Source organism: Amblyraja radiata, chromosome 2 (assembly GCF_010909765.2).
Source record: "Amblyraja radiata isolate CabotCenter1 chromosome 2, sAmbRad1.1.pri, whole genome shotgun sequence".
NCBI lineage: Eukaryota > Metazoa > Chordata > Chondrichthyes > Rajiformes > Rajidae > Amblyraja > Amblyraja radiata.
In genome coordinates, this window is record NC_045957.1 from 100,025,494 (window position 1) to 100,048,187 (window position 22,694).

The 22,694-nt window shown below is 40.5% G+C and overlaps 1 protein-coding gene across 1 annotated transcript in view; it reads left to right on the plus strand.

The window, feature by feature from the left end:
• Positions 1-22,596, plus strand: part of ctnnal1 (catenin alpha like 1) — a 319,864-nt gene extending 297,268 nt beyond the window's left edge. The window contains exons 12-19 of the mRNA XM_033012208.1: positions 5,100-5,137; positions 7,413-7,463; positions 9,438-9,592; positions 12,191-12,239; positions 14,064-14,120; positions 14,906-15,025; positions 18,848-18,931; positions 21,432-22,596. Coding sequence (XP_032868099.1) covers positions 5,100-5,137; positions 7,413-7,463; positions 9,438-9,592; positions 12,191-12,239; positions 14,064-14,120; positions 14,906-15,025; positions 18,848-18,931; positions 21,432-21,596 — 719 coding nt within the window. The 3' untranslated portion in view covers positions 21,597-22,596. The remainder of the gene's footprint in view (positions 1-5,099; positions 5,138-7,412; positions 7,464-9,437; positions 9,593-12,190; positions 12,240-14,063; positions 14,121-14,905; positions 15,026-18,847; positions 18,932-21,431) is intronic.
• The last annotated feature ends 98 nt before the right edge of the window (positions 22,597-22,694 follow it).

The following is a 22,694-nucleotide window of genomic DNA, read 5'->3' on the forward strand; positions in this document are numbered from 1 at the left end:
TCCCGTAGATACTGATTAGACCGGTATCTATTTATTTACTTTATTAATGATTTCAATTAAATATTGGGAACATCAGGCCGCAAACGTTATTTCTTGAGTGTTAGTGCTGGACTTTGACTCGACCTTCCTAGTTAGCCGGCGCCTGAGAATGAGCCAAGCAATGTCCAGACCTGACTTCAACACAAAGTGATGGAGGAACTCAAAGGGTCAGGCTCGTCCAACGCTCTGTGTTTTGCTCGTGATTCCTACGTCTGCAGTTCCTCGTGTCTACAGACCAGAGTTGCCACTTGACTCCGAGATGACCATCACAGAGCATACGGAAGATAGACACGAAATGCTGGAGTAACACAGCGGGACGGGCAGCATCTCTGGAGAGAAGGAATGTGTGACGTTTCGGTTCGAGACCCTTCTTCAGAGTCTCGTCCCGAAACGTCACCCATTCCTTTTATCCAGATGCTGCCCTTCCAGTATTTTATGTCTGTCTCCAGTATTACTGTGTCTATAATCGGCGCAAACCAACATCTACAGTTCTTTCCGACACATTAGAGGATACCGTCTCGCCATCACTCGGATTACCCGCTTCATTTCCATAACGTTGCCACCTCTCTTTACTTTGCTTACTGAAGCCTGATCCTTGTCACACCCAGTGCTCTATCGCCCAGCCTCTCATCTTTCAATCGGGTTCGGCCAGGAAGGAACTGCAGATGCTGGATTAAAATGAAGATAGACACAACATGTAGCTCAGCGGGACAGGCAGCATATCAGAAGGGTCTCGACCCGAAATGTCACCCATTCCTTCTCCCCAGAGATGCTGCCTGTTGCGCTGAGTTCCTCCATTTTGTGGCTACCTTGGGTTTATCCAGGATCTCCCCGTTGATGTCCTAACTCGCTTTGGTTTGTTATTATTGTCTCATATCGAGAACCAGCAGATACAGGTTTAGGTTCGGGGGGAATGATTTAATGAGAGCCTAAGGGGTAACTATTTTATGCAAAGGGTGGTGGGTGTATGGAATGAGCTATCCATTAAGGTAGTTGAGGCAGGTGCTGTCGCAATGTTTAAGACGCATTAGACTGAAGCATGGATAGGATAGGTTTAGATGGTTATGGGCCAAACGTGGGCAAGTGGGACTAGTGTAGATGGGACATATTGGTCGGTGTGGGCAAGTTGGGTCGAAGGGCCTGTTTCTACGCTGTATGATTCTATGCAGGGAATAAACTTTTGTTTGCGTGCTATACAATCATATCAGATAATGCTATACATGAATATAACCAAGCCACGTACAGTCTGAAGAAGGGCCTCGACCCGAAACGTCACCCGTTCCTTCTCTTTAGAGATGCTGCATGTCCCGTTGAGTTACTCCAGCATTTTGAACCGTCGAGTTACTCCAGCATTCTCTTTAAACCGGCATCTGCTGTTCCATCCGACACATGCACAAGAACACCAGGTAGAGCGAAGAGGAAAATACCAGAGTTCCGAATATATGTTTTCAGGACAGTTCCAGGGGGAAAAAGTCCAATGTCCGCATTGAGGTAGGTTGGTAGGTCGGGTCAGTGCCCAAACGAATGGAAGGAAGAACCGTTCTGAAGCCGGATAAGAATAGGTGGTCGGCGCGGACTCGGTGGGCCGAAGGGCCTGTTTCCGCGCTATATCTCTAAAATCTGAAGTTAGGTAATGTCTAAAGGAACTGCAGATGCTGGTTAATACGCACAAAAGGACACAAAATGTTGGTGTAACTCAGCAGGTAAGTCAGATCTGGGAAGAAAAACATAAAAAGCTGGAGTAAGTCAGCGGGTCAGGCAGCATCTCTGGAGAAAAAGAATAGGTGGCGATTCGAATCGGAACTCTTCTTCAGACATCCTAATCGGAATTGAGTCTGAAGATGTGTCTCGTCCCGAAACATCACCTATTTTTCTCCAGAGATGCTGCTTGACTCGCTGAGTTACTCCAGCTTTTTGTGTCTGTCTTCGGTTTAAACCAGCACGTGCAGTTCACTCCTTACACGGGTCTCTGGAGAACATTGATTGGTAGCGTTCCGGACCCTGCTTCGGAAATGCATCGATCGCTAGTCGGCGAGGACTCCGAGCTGTATCTCTCAAAGAAGTACATGTGAAAAATTTCTCACGGACCATAAAAATGCGGGACCTTTCAGTAAAGTCCCTTTTAAAGATTATAGCTATTTTCTTGAATCTCATTAACATAACTCATGAATAAGTTGATGTCCATATGCGGATGCAAATCTTTATTTTTTAAATTCAATCCCACAGAAGACAATTTTTACTCACCTTCTGTCCCCTCTGTCCAGCTTCCGGGTTCACCGTTCGCAGGAGTTCCCACGGTAACCGCAAGAGTCAATACGGATATCGCACGGATATCGCACTGGCCACTACGTTCATATAATGTTGCAATGCTCAACCACAAGTGTACAAGTCACTCTTGGAGAAATTCAAACTTGCTTGAATTTTCTCCCGAGTCACCAAGTTACACGATTACCTGCCGTTAGCGCTACGGTGGTCCACGGTGGTCCACGAATGCCGTACTGTTATCGCACGGGGTTCCCACGATGTTAAACTCTGGTTAACTCTTGCGTCAAGTCGTTTCGTGAAAAAGCCGCTTAAGGAAGTAGAGGTGTTGTTGTGCGTTCTTGATTATAGCTTTGAATTAGATGGTCCAGGACAAATTCTGATGATATTTATTCCAATAAATTTGAAGCTTTCGATCATTTCTACTGCTGCGCCATCATTGTAGATAGGGGTGTGTGTACTGCTTTGCTTCCAAGATGCCCATAGACCTCCCTGCAATAGATGATAGACAAAAGTGCTGGAGAAACTCAGCGGGTGCAACAGCATCTATGGAGCGAAGGAAATAGGCAAAGTTTCGGGACGAAACCCTTCTTCAGACTCAACCCGCTGAGTTTCTCCAGCACTTTTGTCTACCTTCGATTTTCCAGCATCTGCAGTTCCTTCTTAAACTCCCTGCAATAGATGTTTGCTGACTGATTGGATTTAACATAAACTTCACCCATGTATCAAGTAGAAGCATTGCGTATGCAACATAATTTCCAGACCACGTGCTTGTAAACTTGAATCCTTACATTACTGCAAGAAGATTAAGTGATGTGTAAAAAGTGCTTTATCTGCCCATTTCGCACCTTGGAATAATTTTTGTTTTAACATTTTTCAGTGTAATAAATAATTCATTCCTCATTGGCTCTTTGAGATTAAATTTGAACCAAAATGTTGATGCCAATAAGTATGCACATGTTTGAGTGCAATGATAACTCTATCTTCTTTAACATGGAGATTGCTTAATGCAGCTGTTTACTCAAGGTTGTCAGCTGCACATCATTTCACGAAAATATAGGCCTGAACACATTCTGTGGGATAATGGCTTGATTTGAAATTGTGCTGACAACTCAAAACACCATATATCATAATCTAGCAACCTATGTGGCATGTAGTCCATCATTTATCATTTATTTAAAATACTGTTTCAGCAACAATGCTAATACTGGATTCCAAAACGGAATGGCTAAAGATTTTACAGAAGTATTAACCTGGTGTTTATATTAGTTTCTAGAGTCATGTGTGCATCATCTCTCGTGACACTGAAACACTGCAGATGCCCTCAAAAATGTACATAATCTTTATCTAAATTTTATTTATAATTTGGTCAAGAGTCTATTTGTTCTTTAACTCTTTTAAGAACCAATTCTTCAGATTGTTAAATTCAGTTGTTTCCTTTAAAAGAGACAGGTTAATAATTTGTTGCAAGGAGTGGTCTTTATTATAAATTCCTGAAATTCTGAATATTTTGTTCATGAATTATATCTCACAGGAATCCAATTTAATGGTCAGATTGTCAAATTTTGATAATAAATAATCTCATGATATATATAAATAATAAACCTTCTTTATGGTTTCTTATACAATCTGGGGATTTTCTGTGTGTCAGCTAAATGTTTCCTTTCCAAGATGTAGACCCAGTTCTTTCTTTGCAAACTGTGCACTGTAATGCAACGGGATCAGGAACACAATGTGATGGACAAAGAAAATGTTTGGAAATTGCTTTGCAACATTATTCTGGTTGGTTTAACAAGGGGGATTTTCAGTACACAGTTGCAGCACTGTCAAAATAACAACATTTAAATAAGGGCACAATGTCCTCAACCTGAATAAGGGACCTGAAGAAGAATAACTCAACCGGAAGAAGAGTCCCGATCCAAAATGTCACTTATCCATATTCTCCAGAGATGCTGACTGACCCGATGAGTTACTTCAGCAATTTGTGTCCTTTTGTGTAAACCAGCATCAGTAGTTCTTTTGTTCAACATTTGAAAGACATTTGGACTAGAATATGGATAGAAATGATTTAGAGGGATATGTGCCGAACTTGGGTGAATGGGACTAGCTTGGTTTGGGCATCTTGGTCGGCGTGGACAAGTCACACCGAAGGGCCTGTTTCCATTCTGTATGACTATGACTCCAAAAGAAAATAATGTGAATGAGGAACAATTAATATTTTAGTTCTAAGTTAGGTCACTGTACTGCATTGTTGCCATAGTACCTGACAATTACAAGTCCATTTTGGCAGATGCCGTTTTAGGCGCTTGCATTCAGTCTCGGATATGTCCAATGCAGTGAGTGGTGTTACTTTTAATGCTCTGTGAAAAGTTGGTTATGTTTGACAGTGTGCCTTGGGCTACCGCATTTATAGAATGTATTTCCTATCCAATTTTCACGCTGTTCGCCCATCTAAAACTGTGTTATAGAGAAAGAAATTACAGATGGGTGATATTTGACAGAACGCATTTAAAAAATGTAATTTATTTTTATGATTTGCACATCAGATTAAAAGAAAATTCGATTTAGATTTAAAGAAAAACATTCTGATTATGATGATAAAATATTTTGAGAGTATCTGTCAAAAATTGCCATATATAAGTAACAATATGTTGCAATAAAAATTGCTCTGTGATCAATATTTACTACTTGAAAGGTTTTAAAAGTTAAGATTTAGCAAAAATAACTGAAAATATGGATGCATTTCTTTGCATTTAATTTGTCTCATTCACATTTGTTTATTTGCATGTGTGTTCTAGGAGAGAAGCGTGCATACCTTTCACTACCAAGACCAGGGGTGAGTTTACAAAGTTAAAGTTTTCAAGTTAAGATCGGTTTTAGCTTAAAATTCACTTTCAGACATCACACACAATTAGGTAATTTAGACTTTGTGCTGTAACATAAAATAGATGATTGCAAATCATCAGACCCTTTTATGCAATCGTTGTGTAATGGGCCTGTCCCACTTAGACGATATTATTGGCGACTGCCGGCGACTGTCTAGTCATAGTAGGTCGCCGAAAAACCGGAGACTGAACCCCCCTACAACAATGTCTACACCAACCTACCACCTAGTCGACGTCAAGCTACGGCAAGCTACCGGCCCATTAGGACTTCCACCTACGACCACACCTACGTCCACCCACTACAAGCTACGACAAGGTAAGACAATTCAGTCGCCAGTACCTGTCGCCGGTTGACGAAGGTAGTCGCCAATGGAATTTACCGAAGTCAGTACAACTTGCGACAACCTACCTCATCCTGGTGACAACCTACGACAAGCCGACTGGCGCCGAAAAGCTTTGAACATTTCAAAGTTCAGCGGCGACCAGAAAAATGCGACGATTCTTTGAGCGACTGAAGAGACATACAGGTGACACCCCCGGCAACCATGTGGCGACAGCCTAGTCGCCTGTAGTTGCCTAAAAAATTGCCTAAGTGGGACAGAGGCATTAAGTGGGGCAGGTAAGGCCCTGCTCCGGGACACTTACATCGCCCGGCGCGGCTTTAAATGGCTGCGGACTTGCTAGCGCCCGCTGGAGGCTTTGACTTTGACTTCGGGAGAGGAATGAAGAGCAGGGGAGAGACAAGACTTTGCCTTCCATCACAGTGAGGAGGAGATTCACTGTGATGGATGTTTGTGTAAATTGTGTTGGTGTGTGTCTTGGCTCTTTTCTTGTATGGCTGCAGAAACCAAATTTCGTTTGAGCTTCATGTGAGGTTCAAATGACAAATAAACGGTATTGTATTGTATTGTATGTTCAGAATTGTCCACACATCTGCTCAACTTTGGCTTTCGGCTTCTCTGAAAAACTTGTTACCTTTTCTTGCAGTTAGATGTGGTTTCTGAAAGCAAGGGTTTTTCAATGAATTGCGTTATGCACTTATCTGTGAAATATGTGAGATGCTGTGTCCCAAATTAACAAATCAACCGCAAAATGTGAGGATTACTAGAGATCATGTGGGAGGTGACCAGGTTGTCATGGCAGTGCAATTCTCAGGGTAGCCCATATATGAGTGACGTTTATTTACAAATGTCATATATCCAGTTTGTTTTAGGTAAAATAGCATAAAACACATGACTCAGTAATTCTATAATCGTACGTACTGAAATTATCTCCCACACTCAGATGTGACCAGTGAACACAAGGAAAACGGAATAGAATTACCCTACTTATTCTGCTTGAGATAAGGTAGAGCTACTAAGTGGAGCAAATTAAGTACCAACTAAGAAACCTCCAGCAACAACCATTAGAATCTGTAACTAGTTTGCAGCTATTAAAGTTATTTCTCCAGATGTCATTATTAGACAGTGATGTTAATGGGATAAACTAACTTGACAAGAAGCTTCAAATAACCTGTGAATAGTGCCGTGGAAGATTAACTGATATTATGTAAAATGCTTCTGTATTACAATGAGATTTGATGGTGATGGGATGAGATAATAAATTTCATAGAACTTGAATGAATTCTTGGCTTATAAGGTCATAAGGAGCAGAATCAGGCCATTCGGCCCATCATGTGTACTCTGCCATTCAATCGTGACTGATCTATCTCTTCCTCCTAACCCCGTTCTCCTGCCATTGCGACATAACCTGACACCCATACTAATCAAGAATCTATCTACCTCTGCCTTAAAGATATCCTCTGACTTGGCCTCCACAGCCTTCTGTGGCAACAAATTCCATAGATTCACCACCTTGCTTAGCCTGCTAGTCTCCTAAGCTTGCATGCTTAGATTTTTGTCAGTTGTTTCTCTCTAACTTAATTTGTCCAAAATCATCCAAACCGCACGGTAGACAAATTACTTTCAAACACGATATGCACCTAATACATTTTCAGGTTTGACATTCTTTTATGAAAGCTTACAAAACATTACTCTGGAATCCCAGACACCACTCTGATGGAATTAATCGCCAGATTTAATGTTTTGCTTATATTAAGACGAAAAAATTTACCAAGAAATCACATGAAGACTTACTATAGTAAATCTTTTCAGTCATCTTTTGCACTCTTTTAAAAATTGAATGTTGTATTCTTATGCTTTTTATATTTTTTGTCTTTTGAAACAGAAGCACTCTGCAAATCTGAAGGTAGTTAAAGCAGTCAAACTAGATGCTGAGGTAAGAGTTACAGCTTTGTTTTTGTCTTGCAGGCATTGATTGTGTAGGAATTCAAATGACTGTGGGGAAAGAACAGGCGAGTGTGGCCAATTGGGCAGCCTCTTTCAACCAGCAGACACACATTAACCTGAATGGTCTCCTCTGTACAGATGCAATGTATTAGCTATGCTAGTTGAAATTAGTATGTACAAGACATCGCCAGTTTACATATGTTCGACTATGAGAAGCATAGAGTAGACAGTCAAAATGTTTTTTTCAGGGTAAAAATGTCCACCACCAGAGGGCATAGTTATAAGGTGAGAGGGGGCAGGTTTTTCAGTCTGAATGGTGGAGTCCTGGAATTCTTTGCCATGGGGAGGTGGTGGTGGAAGATGATAGTGGCATTTAAGAAGCTTTTAGATTGACACATGGAAGTGTGGGGAATAGAAGGGTATGGATAAGGTACAGACAATTGAGATCAGTTTAACTAGGCATGTTCGGCACAAACATTGAGGGCCAAAGGGTTCATTCCTGTGCTGTACTGTTCTATATACAGCCTGTGCATTTGATGATCGTTTGGGAGACGGGAGGGATAGACTTGCTGGCTGCTGCAGGGCTGCAGACAACTGTTCTTGACACTTGCTGGAATAAGCGAGTTTGGTATTCTGAAAAACGCAAGGAATCATGGGATTTGTCAAAGGTCATTCACCATAAAGAAAAAGTGAACGAAGCGCTGACTGTATAAACTGTGTATAAATTTGTATCTTTATTCATGATTTACATGTAAAAATATATTTAATCTGAGGAACGGGAATGCCAGGTAGCGGGAGAGCAGGGTGTAACAGCAAGATAGAGGGGGCAGATGCGAGTGGGAGACGGTGGAGTGGGAGACGGGGGGGAAGAGACTGGACCGGCGGAGAGACATTATCAGCAGCTGCACGCACACAGACCCGCACCTCATCCGCAGCCAGGATCGAACCCGGGTCCCCAGCACAGCAAGTGCTGCCGAACGGCCACTTCCCCGCCACCCCCCCCCCCCCCCCCCGAGTAGCCCAACCCCGCCCAGGTGGCAGCTGGAGACGTCCGGGGCGATCCCGGAGCAGCGGAGGCCCACAGCCAGCACAGAGAAGAAGCCCCAATCCCAGCTCAACTCTACCTGCCCCACGGGTCAACCGACAGCCCTGGACCAACAAGACAGTGGCCCCGAGCAGCGGCGGCCCACAGGCCGATGACCGGCGCTCGGCCCCCGCTGGCACTGAAGAAGAAGAGAGGCGCAGCAGACGGCCCCCGGCCCTCCTCCCCGTGCCAGCTGCAAGCCGCTTCCAGACACCCCCGGACAGGGATGGGACATCCGGGAGGGGAAGGGGACGGCCCAGCAGCGCCGGAGACGACGGATCCCGACCTCGCTCATTCACCGAAGCATAGATCAATAAAAACTACAAAATAATCTTAGCTTTTAACAAAGGACCAATAAATACAACTAATTCATAGTTTGAAAGCAGTATTTTCTTACCTTGAAGAATCAAAGCTGTAAAAAACAGATGAAATGGATCCACAGCTCCACTGCAATGTTTATGCAGAGTGACCTTTGACCTGGGCATGCGCAGTCAGAATACCGATCTCGCTTATTTGCCACATTGCATCCAGAAAGAATAGATTCTGGTTAACATGTCCATTTTGCAAATCCTATTCAGACACCCCATCCGGACCAGCAGAAGTGTCCTTCTTACAACTATGAATAGCATTTAAAACCTCATCTGCAATAAAATCTTTTAACAGAATATCATTATTAGCTTAGGCTAAATTTATTAATATCAGCTTGGTTAATAAGAATGGGAAAAGGAGATTTAAAATACTTCTCCAGTCTATGTAGCCTGCTGTAACCTGGAGAGGACCTGCAGTACTTTCCAATCCTATTTATTCTGTCCATATTTAATTGAACCCACTTGTTGCCTAATGACGTCTGGAATGAAAATATTTTTGTTTTAAATATAGGAACAGGCAAAGATAGCAAAATTAGGGTTGGAGCTGCGATTGCACACGTCAGATATAGACGCAGAAACAGAAAGATGGGAGGACCAAGAGAATGAGATTCTTCGGCAGGCGCAGAGTATGTCTAGTATGGCATATTCGATGTATCTTTTCACAAGGTAAAATTGACAACCCCACACAAATGTCGTTGGTTTATTAAAAAAAAAAAGATTAATATCTTGATACAACTGAATGAAAAAATAAATTAGTTGGAAATAATTAATGCATTCTCAGCTGATCTTTAGTGAACATAAGACTACCCCTACAAAACTTTACAAATTATTATGATAAGAATAATCATAAAACTGAATGATGTAGAAATTAGGACATCCTATAATGAAATGTCGCTGAAGGAAAAAACAAATGCCTGATGTTATTTTAAATGTATGGATGCAGATTAAAGGCAATAGGTGTGCGGTTTTCCCATTACTACCTTCTACTAGCACCAGATCTCTGGTAGTTGATCTGTCTTTGGCAACTGGCAACGATGGCATATCCTGCTTCAGTCAGAGACTCCCAGAATACACTAACATTTCTTATGTATAAACAGGTTCGACATACTAGTTTCTAACACTTGCTCAGTCAGGTTGCTGATCCTTGCATTCAGCTGTGATGTTCTTAGAATGTAGCTGGAGCTTTTCTGAACCTTCAATGGGTTCAGGCTTGCATTGCACCTTCCAGCTATATCAGACTGTCACATTATTGATAAATTAGACCAAATAGCTTTTTACAGTTTTACTGTTGTTTTTTTGACAGAAAACGTGAGACACAGGCAGGTTTAGCTTAGTTCATTATTGTCACGTATACTGAGGTACAGTGAAAAGGTTTTTGTTGTGTGCTATCCAGTCAGCGGAAAGACTATACATCGAGCTATCCACAAAGGGAATAATGTTTAGCACATGCTAAAGTCCGATTTAAAGATAAAATCATGTCTATTTAAGGGCTTAGATATATACAAACACACACACAGTCCATCTCTGTCACACATCAACGCTGTAACGAGTGGGCATCGTATAACAATCTGTTTTGGAAGCATCGTTGTTTGTTATAAACATTAATGGCTTGGATGTGAATGTGTGAGGTATGATTAATAAGTTTGCAACGTACATAAAAAATGATGGTGCTGTAGATAAGGACAGTCTTAGACTACAATAGACAATAGGTGCAGGAGTAGGCCATTTGACCCTTCAAGCCAGCACCGCCATTCAATGTGATCATGGCTGATCATCCACAATCAGTACCCCGTTCCTGCCTTCTCCCCATATCCCCTGACTCCTCTATTTTTAAGAGCCCTATCTAGCTCGCTCTTTAAAGTATCCAGAGAACCTGCCTCCACCGCCCTCTGAGGCAGAGAATTCCACAGACTCACCACTCTCTGTGAGAAAAAGTGTTTCCTCGTCTCCGTTCTAAATGGCTTACTCCTTATTCTTAAACTGTGGCCCATGGTTCTGGACTCCCTCAACATCGGGAACATGTTTCCTGCCTCTAGTGTGTCCAAGCCCTTAACAATCTTATTTGTTTCAATGAGATGCCCTCTCATCCTTCTAAACCCCAGAGTGTACAAGCCCAGCTGCTCCATTCTCTCAGCATGTGACAGTCCCGCCATACCGGGAATTAACCTTGTAAACCTACGCTGCACTCCCTCAATAGCAAGAATGTCCTTCCTCAAATTAGGGGACCAAAACTGCACACAATACTCCAGGTGAGGTCTCACTTGGGCTCTGTACAATTGCAGAAGGACCTCTTTGCTCCTATATTCGATTCCTCTTGTTATAAATTCGATTCCTCTTGTTATAAAATTTGATTCCTCGTGTTATAAAATGATATACAGAATGATGTTGATCATCTGCTAAATTGTGCGGAGCAATGGCAGATGGAATTTAATCCTAATAAGTGTAAGATGCATTTTGGATAACTGGTTAAAGGTATGAGTCGGTACCATCAGTGTAATATCTGATTTGAATGCTTAATAAAAGCAGAAAATAATGGATGCACTCAGGTCAAGCAGCATCTGTGGAAAAATAAATATACATTTTAGATTCAAGACACTTTGTCAGAACCAAAGATTCTGCCAGCATGTTCTGTTTTTAGTTCTGATTTCCAGCATCTGCAGTTTTTTTGCTTGTGTGAGCAGCTTTTTTTTCAGCGCCATTATTAAGCCAACCAACTCCCACCATTATAAATCCAATTTTACTTTTAGCTTAATAGGATAATTGCCATAAAGAACAGGGAGATTCTTTTTAATTTGTTCACATTAGAAAGATCTTTATTACATATATTATACATCTATTAAATCTAGACAGCCTTTTAATATGTTTAGATCTCCCACTGTGATACACCATTTCTCAGTCATCAGGAAGTCAACTTTCACCTAATTCTTACTGATCTCTACTGCTGGATAATAGTAATTCAGGGTAAATTATGTTCTGACTTTTCTTTTGCACTTCCACTCTATCAATAGTTTTCACCCTTTGTCATTTCCTTCTTCCAACACAGCTGAGATCAGGAACTTGCAAGGCTGATCCCTACCGCTCAGCACTATACCTCATTCAAGCATTGTTTTATTGTATTAACAATCTTAGCAAATTTTATAAGCTCTTTCATCATTATACATTTAGTCATCTTATGTTGACATTTTAAGCTAGTTAAAATTATTACATTTACAATACATTCTAAGAATGTTGCTTTTATATTTAACAATTCTCTTATTATTTCAGAGGGGAAGGCCTTTTGAAAACCACACAGGATTTGTTTCACCAAGCTGAAGTAAGGATGCTAATTGCTGTCTTATCTTTCTTGAATAAGCTTCAAACATTCTTGCTTCCAACCTGGGATCGATTTAAGTAAGAGGCAGCCATTTTTAGCACAGGTACAGGTACTTCGGCCCACAATGGCAGTGTCATCCATGATGCCAATTACAACTAATCTCATCTGGCTACACATGGTTTATATCTAGGGTTGCCAATTTTCTCACTCCCAAATAAGGGACAAAAGATCAAAATAAGGGACAAATTCCCGACGGCAATTCGTTGACTGACTCGGCCGTGGCTGGGTGAATGATGAGTTGGCCAGGGTGCTGGAATGCACACAAAGTCCAGCCAGCGGGCCAGCTGAGGAGTTTTGGCCCGGGCACGTGCGACATCTTGTGCAAAGTGCGGCACCCAATCTAACTCATGAACCGATGATCGGCCATGAGAAGGAGGGGTGGTGGTGTCGGCAGTAAGCGGAGGTCCAAAGGTCGGACAGCTGGCTGGACTGCCGATTGACGGAGCCACGGGCGAGGCGCTGCTGCTGCTGCACTCCATGGGCTGCACTATGTCGGGATGGGTGAGGCGGGGCACGCCGACCCGACAGTCCCCTCAACCCGAGTAGTAGCAATCAAATACGGGACAAGGGCAGTCCTGTATGGAACAAACCAATTTAATCCAATATACGGGATGTCCCGGCTAATATGGGACAGTTGGCAACCCTATTTATATCTCATCATTCCCCGCCTGTTCCAACAAATGTTGCGTTTGTATCTGAATACTGGAACACTGAGGTATCCTTTGCTGTTTTGCAAAATAAGTCTGAAGAACGGTTTCAACCCAAAACATCACCTATCAATGTTTTACTATGTATGCTGCCTGGCCTGCTGAGTTACTCTAGCACTTTGTATCTTTTATTAATGTAAACCAGCATCTGCAGTTCCCTGTTTCTACATTATATGTTAAAAATCGTTATGAATAATTGCTTATAAAGCATTTTTAGTAGAGCGACTTATGTTTTCCAAAAGCTGGTAACCACTGGATTTGAACAATATATTGGTAGCCATCATTTGGAAATATAATAGAAAAGCAGAAGTTTTGTGATGAACTGTTACATCTGGATTAAAGTAGTGATCAAAATGCAGGGAATGATGGGATATAAATAGGGTTGCCAACTGTCCCGTATTAGCCGGGATAAAGTTGGTGATCAGAAGAGTTTCCTGCACTCAATTTGTTACATGCATGAAGTATAATTGTATTGAGGAAAAAGCAGGAGGAATCACTAAGTACTGTATCTCTTCTGTGACAGCAATGTAACGAGTAGTTAGATGCTACAGTCATGCACCAAGTCCTTGGCAAAAAGAGCAATACAACGATACCTTTAATTGTTGCTGAACATGGTTGTACCTGATTTATACCACCAAAGGCATGCAAGTAGGAATATGAACTAGTGACAGTCACATGGGTCAAAATGAGATTGCAATGAGAATAAATGAAGTTGCAAGATCCTCGACACCAGTTCCAGCCATAGAATTAAATCCACCTGAAAATCAGGTCTGGTGAACACTGTTGGTAATAAATAGCTACTCCATTTTAAACTATTGTTTGCATACTCATTGTGATTAAAATAGTAGTTTATTGTCTTTATTTAAAACATTTCTAGCTAGTAATCACAAACACAATAAGTTTGTATGAAAATGTAAAACTCTTGTCATTCTCAACGAACAATTCCAAGGACACCTAAAAAAAATGTATCACTGAAAATACATGTATAACATCAATGCTAACATTATATTTTGTGGAAGATTGTGTGAATAATTTGCAAATATTTTGTGTTTCTCAGATCTTTGCTGAAGAAGGTCTCAGACTGCATTCATCACTTCATTCGTTCTCAAATCAGGTACATTAATGGATTTTAGAAATTACTCAAGTTTTACCTAATATGAAATATTTCTGCAACCTATCAAAATATCAGTTCCTTTGTGTCTATATATTTAAATATATGGGAATAATTAAGATCTGGTTAGACTTAAATAAACCAGATGATTAATTCAGGTGTTCACCCTCATCATATCAGAATATTGTAGTCAACATTTTCTATATAAATTGGCATTTCTTTCATTTTCCTAATTTTGTTGTTACATAAAAGCACTTTAAATATTTTGCATGAAAATATTTTTAAAAGCTGGAAAATAAGATGAACAGTTCTGTACCAATTTACCAAACTCCTGCTGGTACTCATTCCCTGTGGAGTAATTTGACTAATAAACTTGCATGTGAATGTTATCTCTTTGAAAATTCATTAGAATCCTGTATTTTAAATCATGTTAATTCACTTTCAATGACTTGTCTGATATATTTACTATAAGGCAAACAGTATATTCTTATTTATGCGCACGTATAATCTATGAAAAATTGCACGAGAAAATTATCATCGGAAGCTATTCTTGACTTTCATTTAATCAACTCCGCCTGTGTGTTTATTAGCTGTAAAATCTAATATGTAGAAACTGAGGTTTATTCAATATAACCACAGCTTGAAGGTTCTTCAACATCTTAAGTATTTCATTTAAATGTCAATATTCAAATATTAAATTCTGATAGTAATGAGTTCAAAAACATTCCTCTGCATTGTATTCTGATAGTTATAAAGAGCCTGAACTAAATGTGTTTCTCTCTCCTAAGCTGGAAGAGGATGAGAAATCATCTTTGCTGGTGGAAGCTGAAAGGTTTCCTGCTTTATGTCAGCAACTGCAAATGACCTGCCGAACCCCTGTTCATGGCAAAGCTGCCACCTTTACCAAGGTCTGTTCTTTTTCTATACAAAAAGATGCATGGGTGGATCATGTTTGGTGTGCAAATACGTATCTATCAAATTTCACAAGTATGGGTGCCCCTGTACACAGTTAATGCTGCTGACTCACAGCTCTGGGATCTCAGCTTCACTTGTGACCACAGATTCTGTCGCTGTGGGGCTTGCATGTTCTCACCAAGATTATGTGTTTCCTTCCTTGTCCCAAAAGATGTTAATTGGCTCCAGTATATTACCCTTTAGTGTAGATCAATGGTAAAAATGAATCAAATAGAGTTAACAGGCATGCGCAGGAAGGAATAAGCGTGAGAATAGAATCAATAGGAAGTGGTGTGGACCCAGTATCCTCCTGTGTTGTTAAATGTTTCAGATAGTTTACATTTACAACACACCACATATGCTCTGATCTTTATCTTCTCTGGAAGGCACTATTCTATCCTCTGCAAGTTCTGTCGTGGCAGATTATTATATCATTCAAGGAATCTTTCCTCTAGCCACTTTGATTGAAGACAGGGGTTAGGAGATTATATTGATAGGCATTCACGAGCTCCCCAAAGACATTCAATGCTGTCGAAAGATAAATCTTCAAAACACAGTCTCTTGATTAATTGTTTCTTTATTGTCGTAGTAAAAACAGTAAGATATTCATCCAAACTTCTTGTTTAAGTACATTTTGATCTTACTCGTTGTCAAACTCGTGCATTGTCGAAAGCTGTGACCACTCCCCCATGCTTCTTCAAACTAAACTAAAAACTAGTAGGGTCTGCGCGAGAATCCCAGCCACAAACATGCCTCCGACGACGTAATAAATACCACCCACATAATTACAGGCAGATAAAATTTAAAGGTAACTGGTTATAGTTATAACATACTGAGTTAAGCTATATGGCTACTACAAGTTCCAAGGACTAAGACATTTGAACTGCATCCAAACCGCATGATGATGATCTTCACTATCATTCGATTGTTTTCAGAGAACACATTTATTTAAAAACTCATTCTATGTTAAATCCTTGCTTAGGCATGGCTCGACAGCTTTTGTTCTTGCTGAGTTATCTGCACTTTCCAACCTCTTGTGCATTTTAATTATTATACTATTATGTCTGTATTGTACCAGATCCCAAATTATAGAATTTCCCTCCATTTACAAATGCTTGTTTCCTTAATATATTCCTATAAAATCTCATCCTTTGACCAAGATGTTGTAATCTGTCAAGAAAGAAAGCAAATTGATTAGGGCCAGACCAGGTAATTTAGCACCCAATTCAGGATGTCGAGCCATAAATAGCGGCAAACCATTGATCCAAGGAGCATTGAAATGGTCCGTTCATCCCATCAAGAGCCCATCCATATTTATCCCATTCACAATCACTTGCTTTGTAGCCCCGACTTGGTAATTCAAGTGCTCAACTTGATGTTACTTGTATGTTAATGAGAGTCTCCATATTCTTTATCCCCTCAAGTAAAGTGCATTCAATTCCAATCACCATTTATGCAAAATAAATACTTTCTCAGATCCCCTCAATCTCATTTCCTTACTATATACCCTGTAGTCTTAGACACCTCAGCTATGTGAAAATGTTTCTCACTTTATACTCCATCTATGCCCTATTTTACTTTTATACGTCTGTACCAGGACCTCCCTAAATTATTCTGCTCATAAATACAGCTTATCAATAATTACAAAAACACTTCTTTCTGAGCAACATCTGATGAATTCCTTCTGCACCTTCTCCAAATGCAATCACATTCTTCCTATTGTAGGAGCGTAGAATAATATATCACGGGAAGAGTTCCTTCGGCTCACAATGCCACGTTCAATTCCTCTGCCAGCATATGATCTATATGCCCCCAAGTTCCAGCCTATCTAAAAGCTTCTTAAGTGCCACTCTTGTATCTGTCCTGACCACCACCAGGTTAGGGATGATCTAAAAGTAGTGTAAAAAAATCAAGAGAAGAATATAAAGGGTGAATGCACAGATCATTTACCCAGGGTCGGAGAATCAAGAACCAGGCGACATGGATTTAAGGTGGGAGGGGCAAGATCTAATTGGAACTTGAAGAGTAATTTTTTTCAGAAGGTGGTGGGTATATGGAACAAGCTGCCAGAAGAGGTAGTTGAGGCAAGACTTTAACAGCATTTAGAAGACACATGGACAAGTACATGGATAGGAAAGGTTTGGAGGGAAATGGGCCAAATGGGACTTGCTTACATAGAGCATCTTGGTCGGTATGAATGAATTGGGCAAAAGGGCCAGTTTCCGTGCTGTAAGACTCTATGACAACCCCTTCCAGCCTGTTCCAGATACTCACCACTCTGTAACAAAAACCTGTCTTGCGTATCTTTAAATTTTGCCCCCCCATCAGCTTAAATCTAGTTTTTTTTAAATATTTCCACCCTGGGAAAGAGATTACCCTTTCTGTGCCTTATAATTTGTTATATTTCTATCAGATCTTCCTTCCAACGCTCCAGAGAAAACAATCCGTTTGTCCATTGTCCAATTTCTCCTTATAGCTAATGCCCTCTTAATCCAGACAGCATTTTAGAATAGCTCTTTTGCACCCTCTCTAAAAACCTTCACATCCTTTCTTGCAATAGAGCAACCAGAAATGCAGACAATACTCTACTTGTAGCCGAAGGGCCTGCTTCCACGCTGAATCTCAAAACTGAACTAAATTAATAACAGTGGAGAGGGATTTCAGACTGCTGACCTTGACCCGTGACCCTGGTGTTTACGCCGTACTTCGGTACACGTGACAACAATGAACTGAACTACTCTCCTTGTATCTCGACTTTCCCTCTCCCCTAACTCTTAGTCTGAAGAAGGGTCTCGACATAAGAGACGTCGCCTGTTCCTTCTCTCCAGCTTGCTGCCTGTCCCGCTGAGTTGCTCCGGCACTTTGTGTCTACCTTTGGTGTAGACCAGCATCTGCAGCTCCTTACAGCTAAAGGACAGGACAGGACACGTTAGGAGGGAGATGGACCAAATGCGGGCTGGTGGGATTAGTGTAGCTGGGGCATTGTTGACCGGTGTGGGCAAGTTGGGCTGAAGGGCGTGCTTCTACACTGTATCACTCTATGACTCTAATGCCTTCTACTCCAGTCAGCATTCTGATATGTCAAACATATAAAATTCTTAGAGGATTGGACAGGGTAGATGCAGGAAAAATGTTCCCGATGTTGGGGGAGTCCAGAACCAGGGGTCACACAGTTTTAAGAATGGGTGGGCCATTTAGGACTGAGATGAGGAAAAACATTTTCACCCAGAGAGTTGTGAATCTGTGGAATTCTCTACCACAGAAGGCAGTGGATCCCAATTCACTGGACATTTTCAATAGTTAGAGTTAGCTCTTAGGGCCAAGGGATATGGGGAGAAAGCAGGAACGGGGTACTGATTGTGGATGATCAGCCATGATCATATTGAATGGCGGTGCTGGCTCGAAGGGCTGAATGGCCTACTCCTGCACCTACTTTCTATGTCTATGTGGTGGCGTCAGGGAACATGGTGATTTTCCCATGCACCTGCTATCCTATATCACATTGGTATATCATACTATATAATAGTGGTAGAAACCATGGGTTTAGAAGGTGCTTTTCTTGGCATAGTCTTGGCAAGGAACTGCAATATGTGATGTACAGTAATCAATGCAAATCTGAATATTAAAGTAACAATTAGTAAATTGTATTGCAAAAATATGAATATGTTTGGATATGACAGCAGTAATGCAATTGATGGGTAAACTGTTTAACAAATTGATTATAGAAGTTGTCATATTCAGTGTGCAATAATTCTGGAACACCTCTCCCTTTCTAGGTTGACACTATAATTCAGGAAACGATAAACATGATGACTGTATTAATGAAAGCTCTTTCTCTTTGTTACAAACTGTTAAAAAAGGTAAGAATATCCTAACCAAGGTAATATAGTGAATCCTGAAATTAATCATTTCACAAAAATAACTTAAATATTTTGGAAAGTCCTGTTTCACTAGAGGAATCTAGCACCTGCCTATTCTTGAAGGAAGTAGTAGATCCACCACTTCATTTGTGGCCAACAGTTGTCAAGTAGGAAAATTTGCTGGCATTTTTGTAAACATACTTCAGGCAAGAGAAGCCATAAATTATTTTCAAAATCTGGATGTAAGTGTAACATTGCAGAAACAAGGAACAGCATTTGCTGGTTCACACAAAAATACCCAAAGTGCTGCAGTAACTCAGTGGGTCAAACAGCATCTCTGGAGAACATTTGAAGGTGATGTTTCAGGTCAGGACCCTGCTACGGACAGGTCCCGACCCGAAACGTCACCTACCCAAGTTCTATAGAAGATGCTGCTTGGACTGTTGAGTTATTCCAGCATTTAGTGTAACATTGCAGATCTAATTATCAGATAACAGATTAACTTAATGAATTCAAGATTTGGCAATTATTTAAATATTTGTTTGAGGAAACGTTAAGAATGCTGTGATGGAATATGATATTCTATGTCCAAAAAAGGTTTATCATAAAAAATTAGTTCAGACTCAGATTATTAGGTTCAACAATAGCTCCAACTTTTGTTCACCATCAAAATTGATTCATTGGCTATTCTTTAGATAAATATTTATATTTAAAGCACAATTGTAGACAAATAGTAATTCAGTAATTGAGGATAAGAATAGCCTACATAAATATAATCCATGACCACCACTGCAAAACAGATTAGCAGACAATTAAACAACATTGATTATTTGATTGCATACATCTGCTGATACAAGTTCACAAATCATAGGAGTAGAATTAGGCCATTCGGCTCATCGAGTCCACTCCACCATTCAATTATGTCTGATCTCTGCCTCCCAATCCCATTCTCCTGCCTTTTCCCCATAACCCTTGACACCTGTTCTAATCAAGAATTTGTCCATCTCTGCCTTAAAAATATCCACTTACTTGGCCTCCATGGCCCCTTGTGGCAATGAGTTCCACAGATTAATTACCTCTGACTAAAGAAGTTCCACCTCACCTCCTTTCTAAAAGAGCACCCTTTAATTCTGAGGTTATGACTTGTGGTCCAAGACTCTCCCACCAGTGGAAACATCCTTTCCACATCTACTCTATCTATGCCTTTCATTCTTCTGCAAGTTTCAATGAGGTCCCCCCTCAGCCTTCTAAACTCCAGGGAGTAGAGGCCCAGTGCTGTCAAATGCTCCAGCATGTGCTAACCCACTCATTCCGAATCATTCTTGTAAACCTTCTCTGGACCCTCTTCAGAGCCAGCACACCCTTCCTCAGATATGGGGCCCAGATTTGCTCACAGTACTCCAAATGCAGCCTGACTAGTGCCCTAGAGCCTCAGCATTACATCTCTGTTTTTGTATTCCAGTATTGAATTTACTTTCCTTACTACTGATTCGACTTGCAAATTAACTTTTTAGGACTCCTGCACCTCCGATTTCTGGATTCTCTCCCCATTTAGAAAATAATCTACAATAAGGAAATTTTGCCAGGACGAGTGGAGAACATAATGAGTGCTCTTGATCCAACCAGAATGAATAAAGGAAAAATTAATCTGCTGTGTTAATGCAAAATATTACACCTTTATTAGATCAAACATAATAAAATGACTATGTATAACCCAGATTAGATCATTTTGAAAAATTCAACTGTCCATGGGAAAAAATCTCCTTGAAGGTCGAGTCGCAGGTAGATAAGCTGATCAAAAAGGGTTTTGGCACTTGGGCCATCATCAGTCAGAGTATTGAGTATAGAAGTTGGGAGGTTATGTTGCAGTTGTATAAGACGTTGGTGAGACCGCATTTAGAATGTTGTGTTCAGTTCTTCTGGGCACCATGTTATAGGAAAGATATTGTCAAGCTTGAAAGGGTTCAGAAAAGATTTATGAGGATGGTGCCAGGATTAGAGGGTGTGAGCTATAGGGAGAGGTTGAGGCTGGGTCTCTATTCCATGAAACGCAGGAGGATGAGGGGAGATCTTATAGAGGTGTACAAAATCATGAGAGGAATAGATTGGGTAGATGCACAGAGTCTCTTGCCCAGAGTAGGGGACTAAAGGACCAGAGGACAGGTTCAAGGGGAAAAGATTAAATAGGAATCCGAGGGGTAACTTTTTCACACAAAGGGTGGTGGATGAATGGAACAAGCTGCCAAAGGAGGTAGTTGAAGCTGGGACTATCCCATCGTTTATGAAACAATTAGACAGGTATGGAGGGATATGGACCAAGCGCAGGTAAGTGGGACTAGTGTAGCTAGGACATTGTTGGCCAGTGTGGGCGAGTTGGGCCAAAGGGCCTGTTTCCACGCTGTATCACTCTATGACTGACTATGTTAAATATGATTTTGCATGTTTCACATTCAGTAATATGTTCTGTATGTATGGTTCTAATATGATTTATCTTTTACAGTGTAAAGTAGATCAGACATTTATGGGCTCACCCCACAGCTGGAGAGGAAACCAACTGCAGACAGTTGCAAACGGTGAAACCTTAGATGGGAAGAACACAGACACATTTGGCGTGAAATCTCTGGAAAGACACATGGCAAACTTGACGTTCTTAGAGAGCAAATGAAGAGAAAAGGTCTAGTGTAGTTGCAACACATACATTGTCAGGTGTACTGTAAAGTCTGTCATTTCATAGTACACTGTAATCAATGTCTGTTGCATTTATAGTACTTAATGTGGATATAAATAGCAGCTATGTCCCTAACATGGATACGACTGTTTTAAGATCTATATTAAACCTTTTTCCAACTCTGTAGTCATCTGAAGTAATACTGAGCGAATAGATAATTTGGTTTGGTATCTTTGAAATGTATTACTGCTGGATTTTTACCTTGGCCGGCTAATGTCTAAATCTCTTGTGAATATTTTACTGATGTGATTAATTCTTTGATGCTGCTAGGGTCACAAATGTGCAAGAACAAAACTGGATCGGACAGCATGTGTGTTACTGCTGTCCAAATTAATTAAACCAAAATTATATTCGCAGTCAAGTTATTGCAACATATTTTATCATTTGGGTACCTTGAAAGAAATAGGTTTTCGCCACTCTAATTTCTTCTGCTGCTAGGTGTAAATTTTCTGGAAGAAGATAGTCTTCCTCCCAGTAAAATTTATCCAAACATAATCAGATTGCTATTTATGCTCAAGTTTTAGATCTCGTATTTTCCCCTCCCTCCCTTTTCAAATTCTTGATAATGCTTTAAAATCTACGTTAATACATCAAGCAGATCACAAGTTTTAAAACAGAGTTTTTGCGTTGTATCCCTCAAATCTGCTCTTCGCACATGAACTAATCTCACTTTTTCTGGTGATAATACTGCAGTGCAGTGGGGTTTGAATGTTGATGTATGGATTGCTGGAAGTATTGAATACAGTACTTGGACTGGATTTGTATTACCTGTAAAGGCAGTTTTTTTACATTTCTCTGACAATTAACATGCAAAGTTATATTTTTTAAAATAAAATTCTAATTCGTTAATCATCATTACATTGTGTATTGTTCAATGGACTTCACGTACAGAGAGATGTCATATTGGTGATAAATTAATTAAACATTATTTATCTTATTATTATGCCCAACAATAAGCCTCATTTTGTGATACTCAAATTTATTTTTGAAGCTTAATATGGTGTAACTTTACTGGAACTCCTCTACCACAGATGG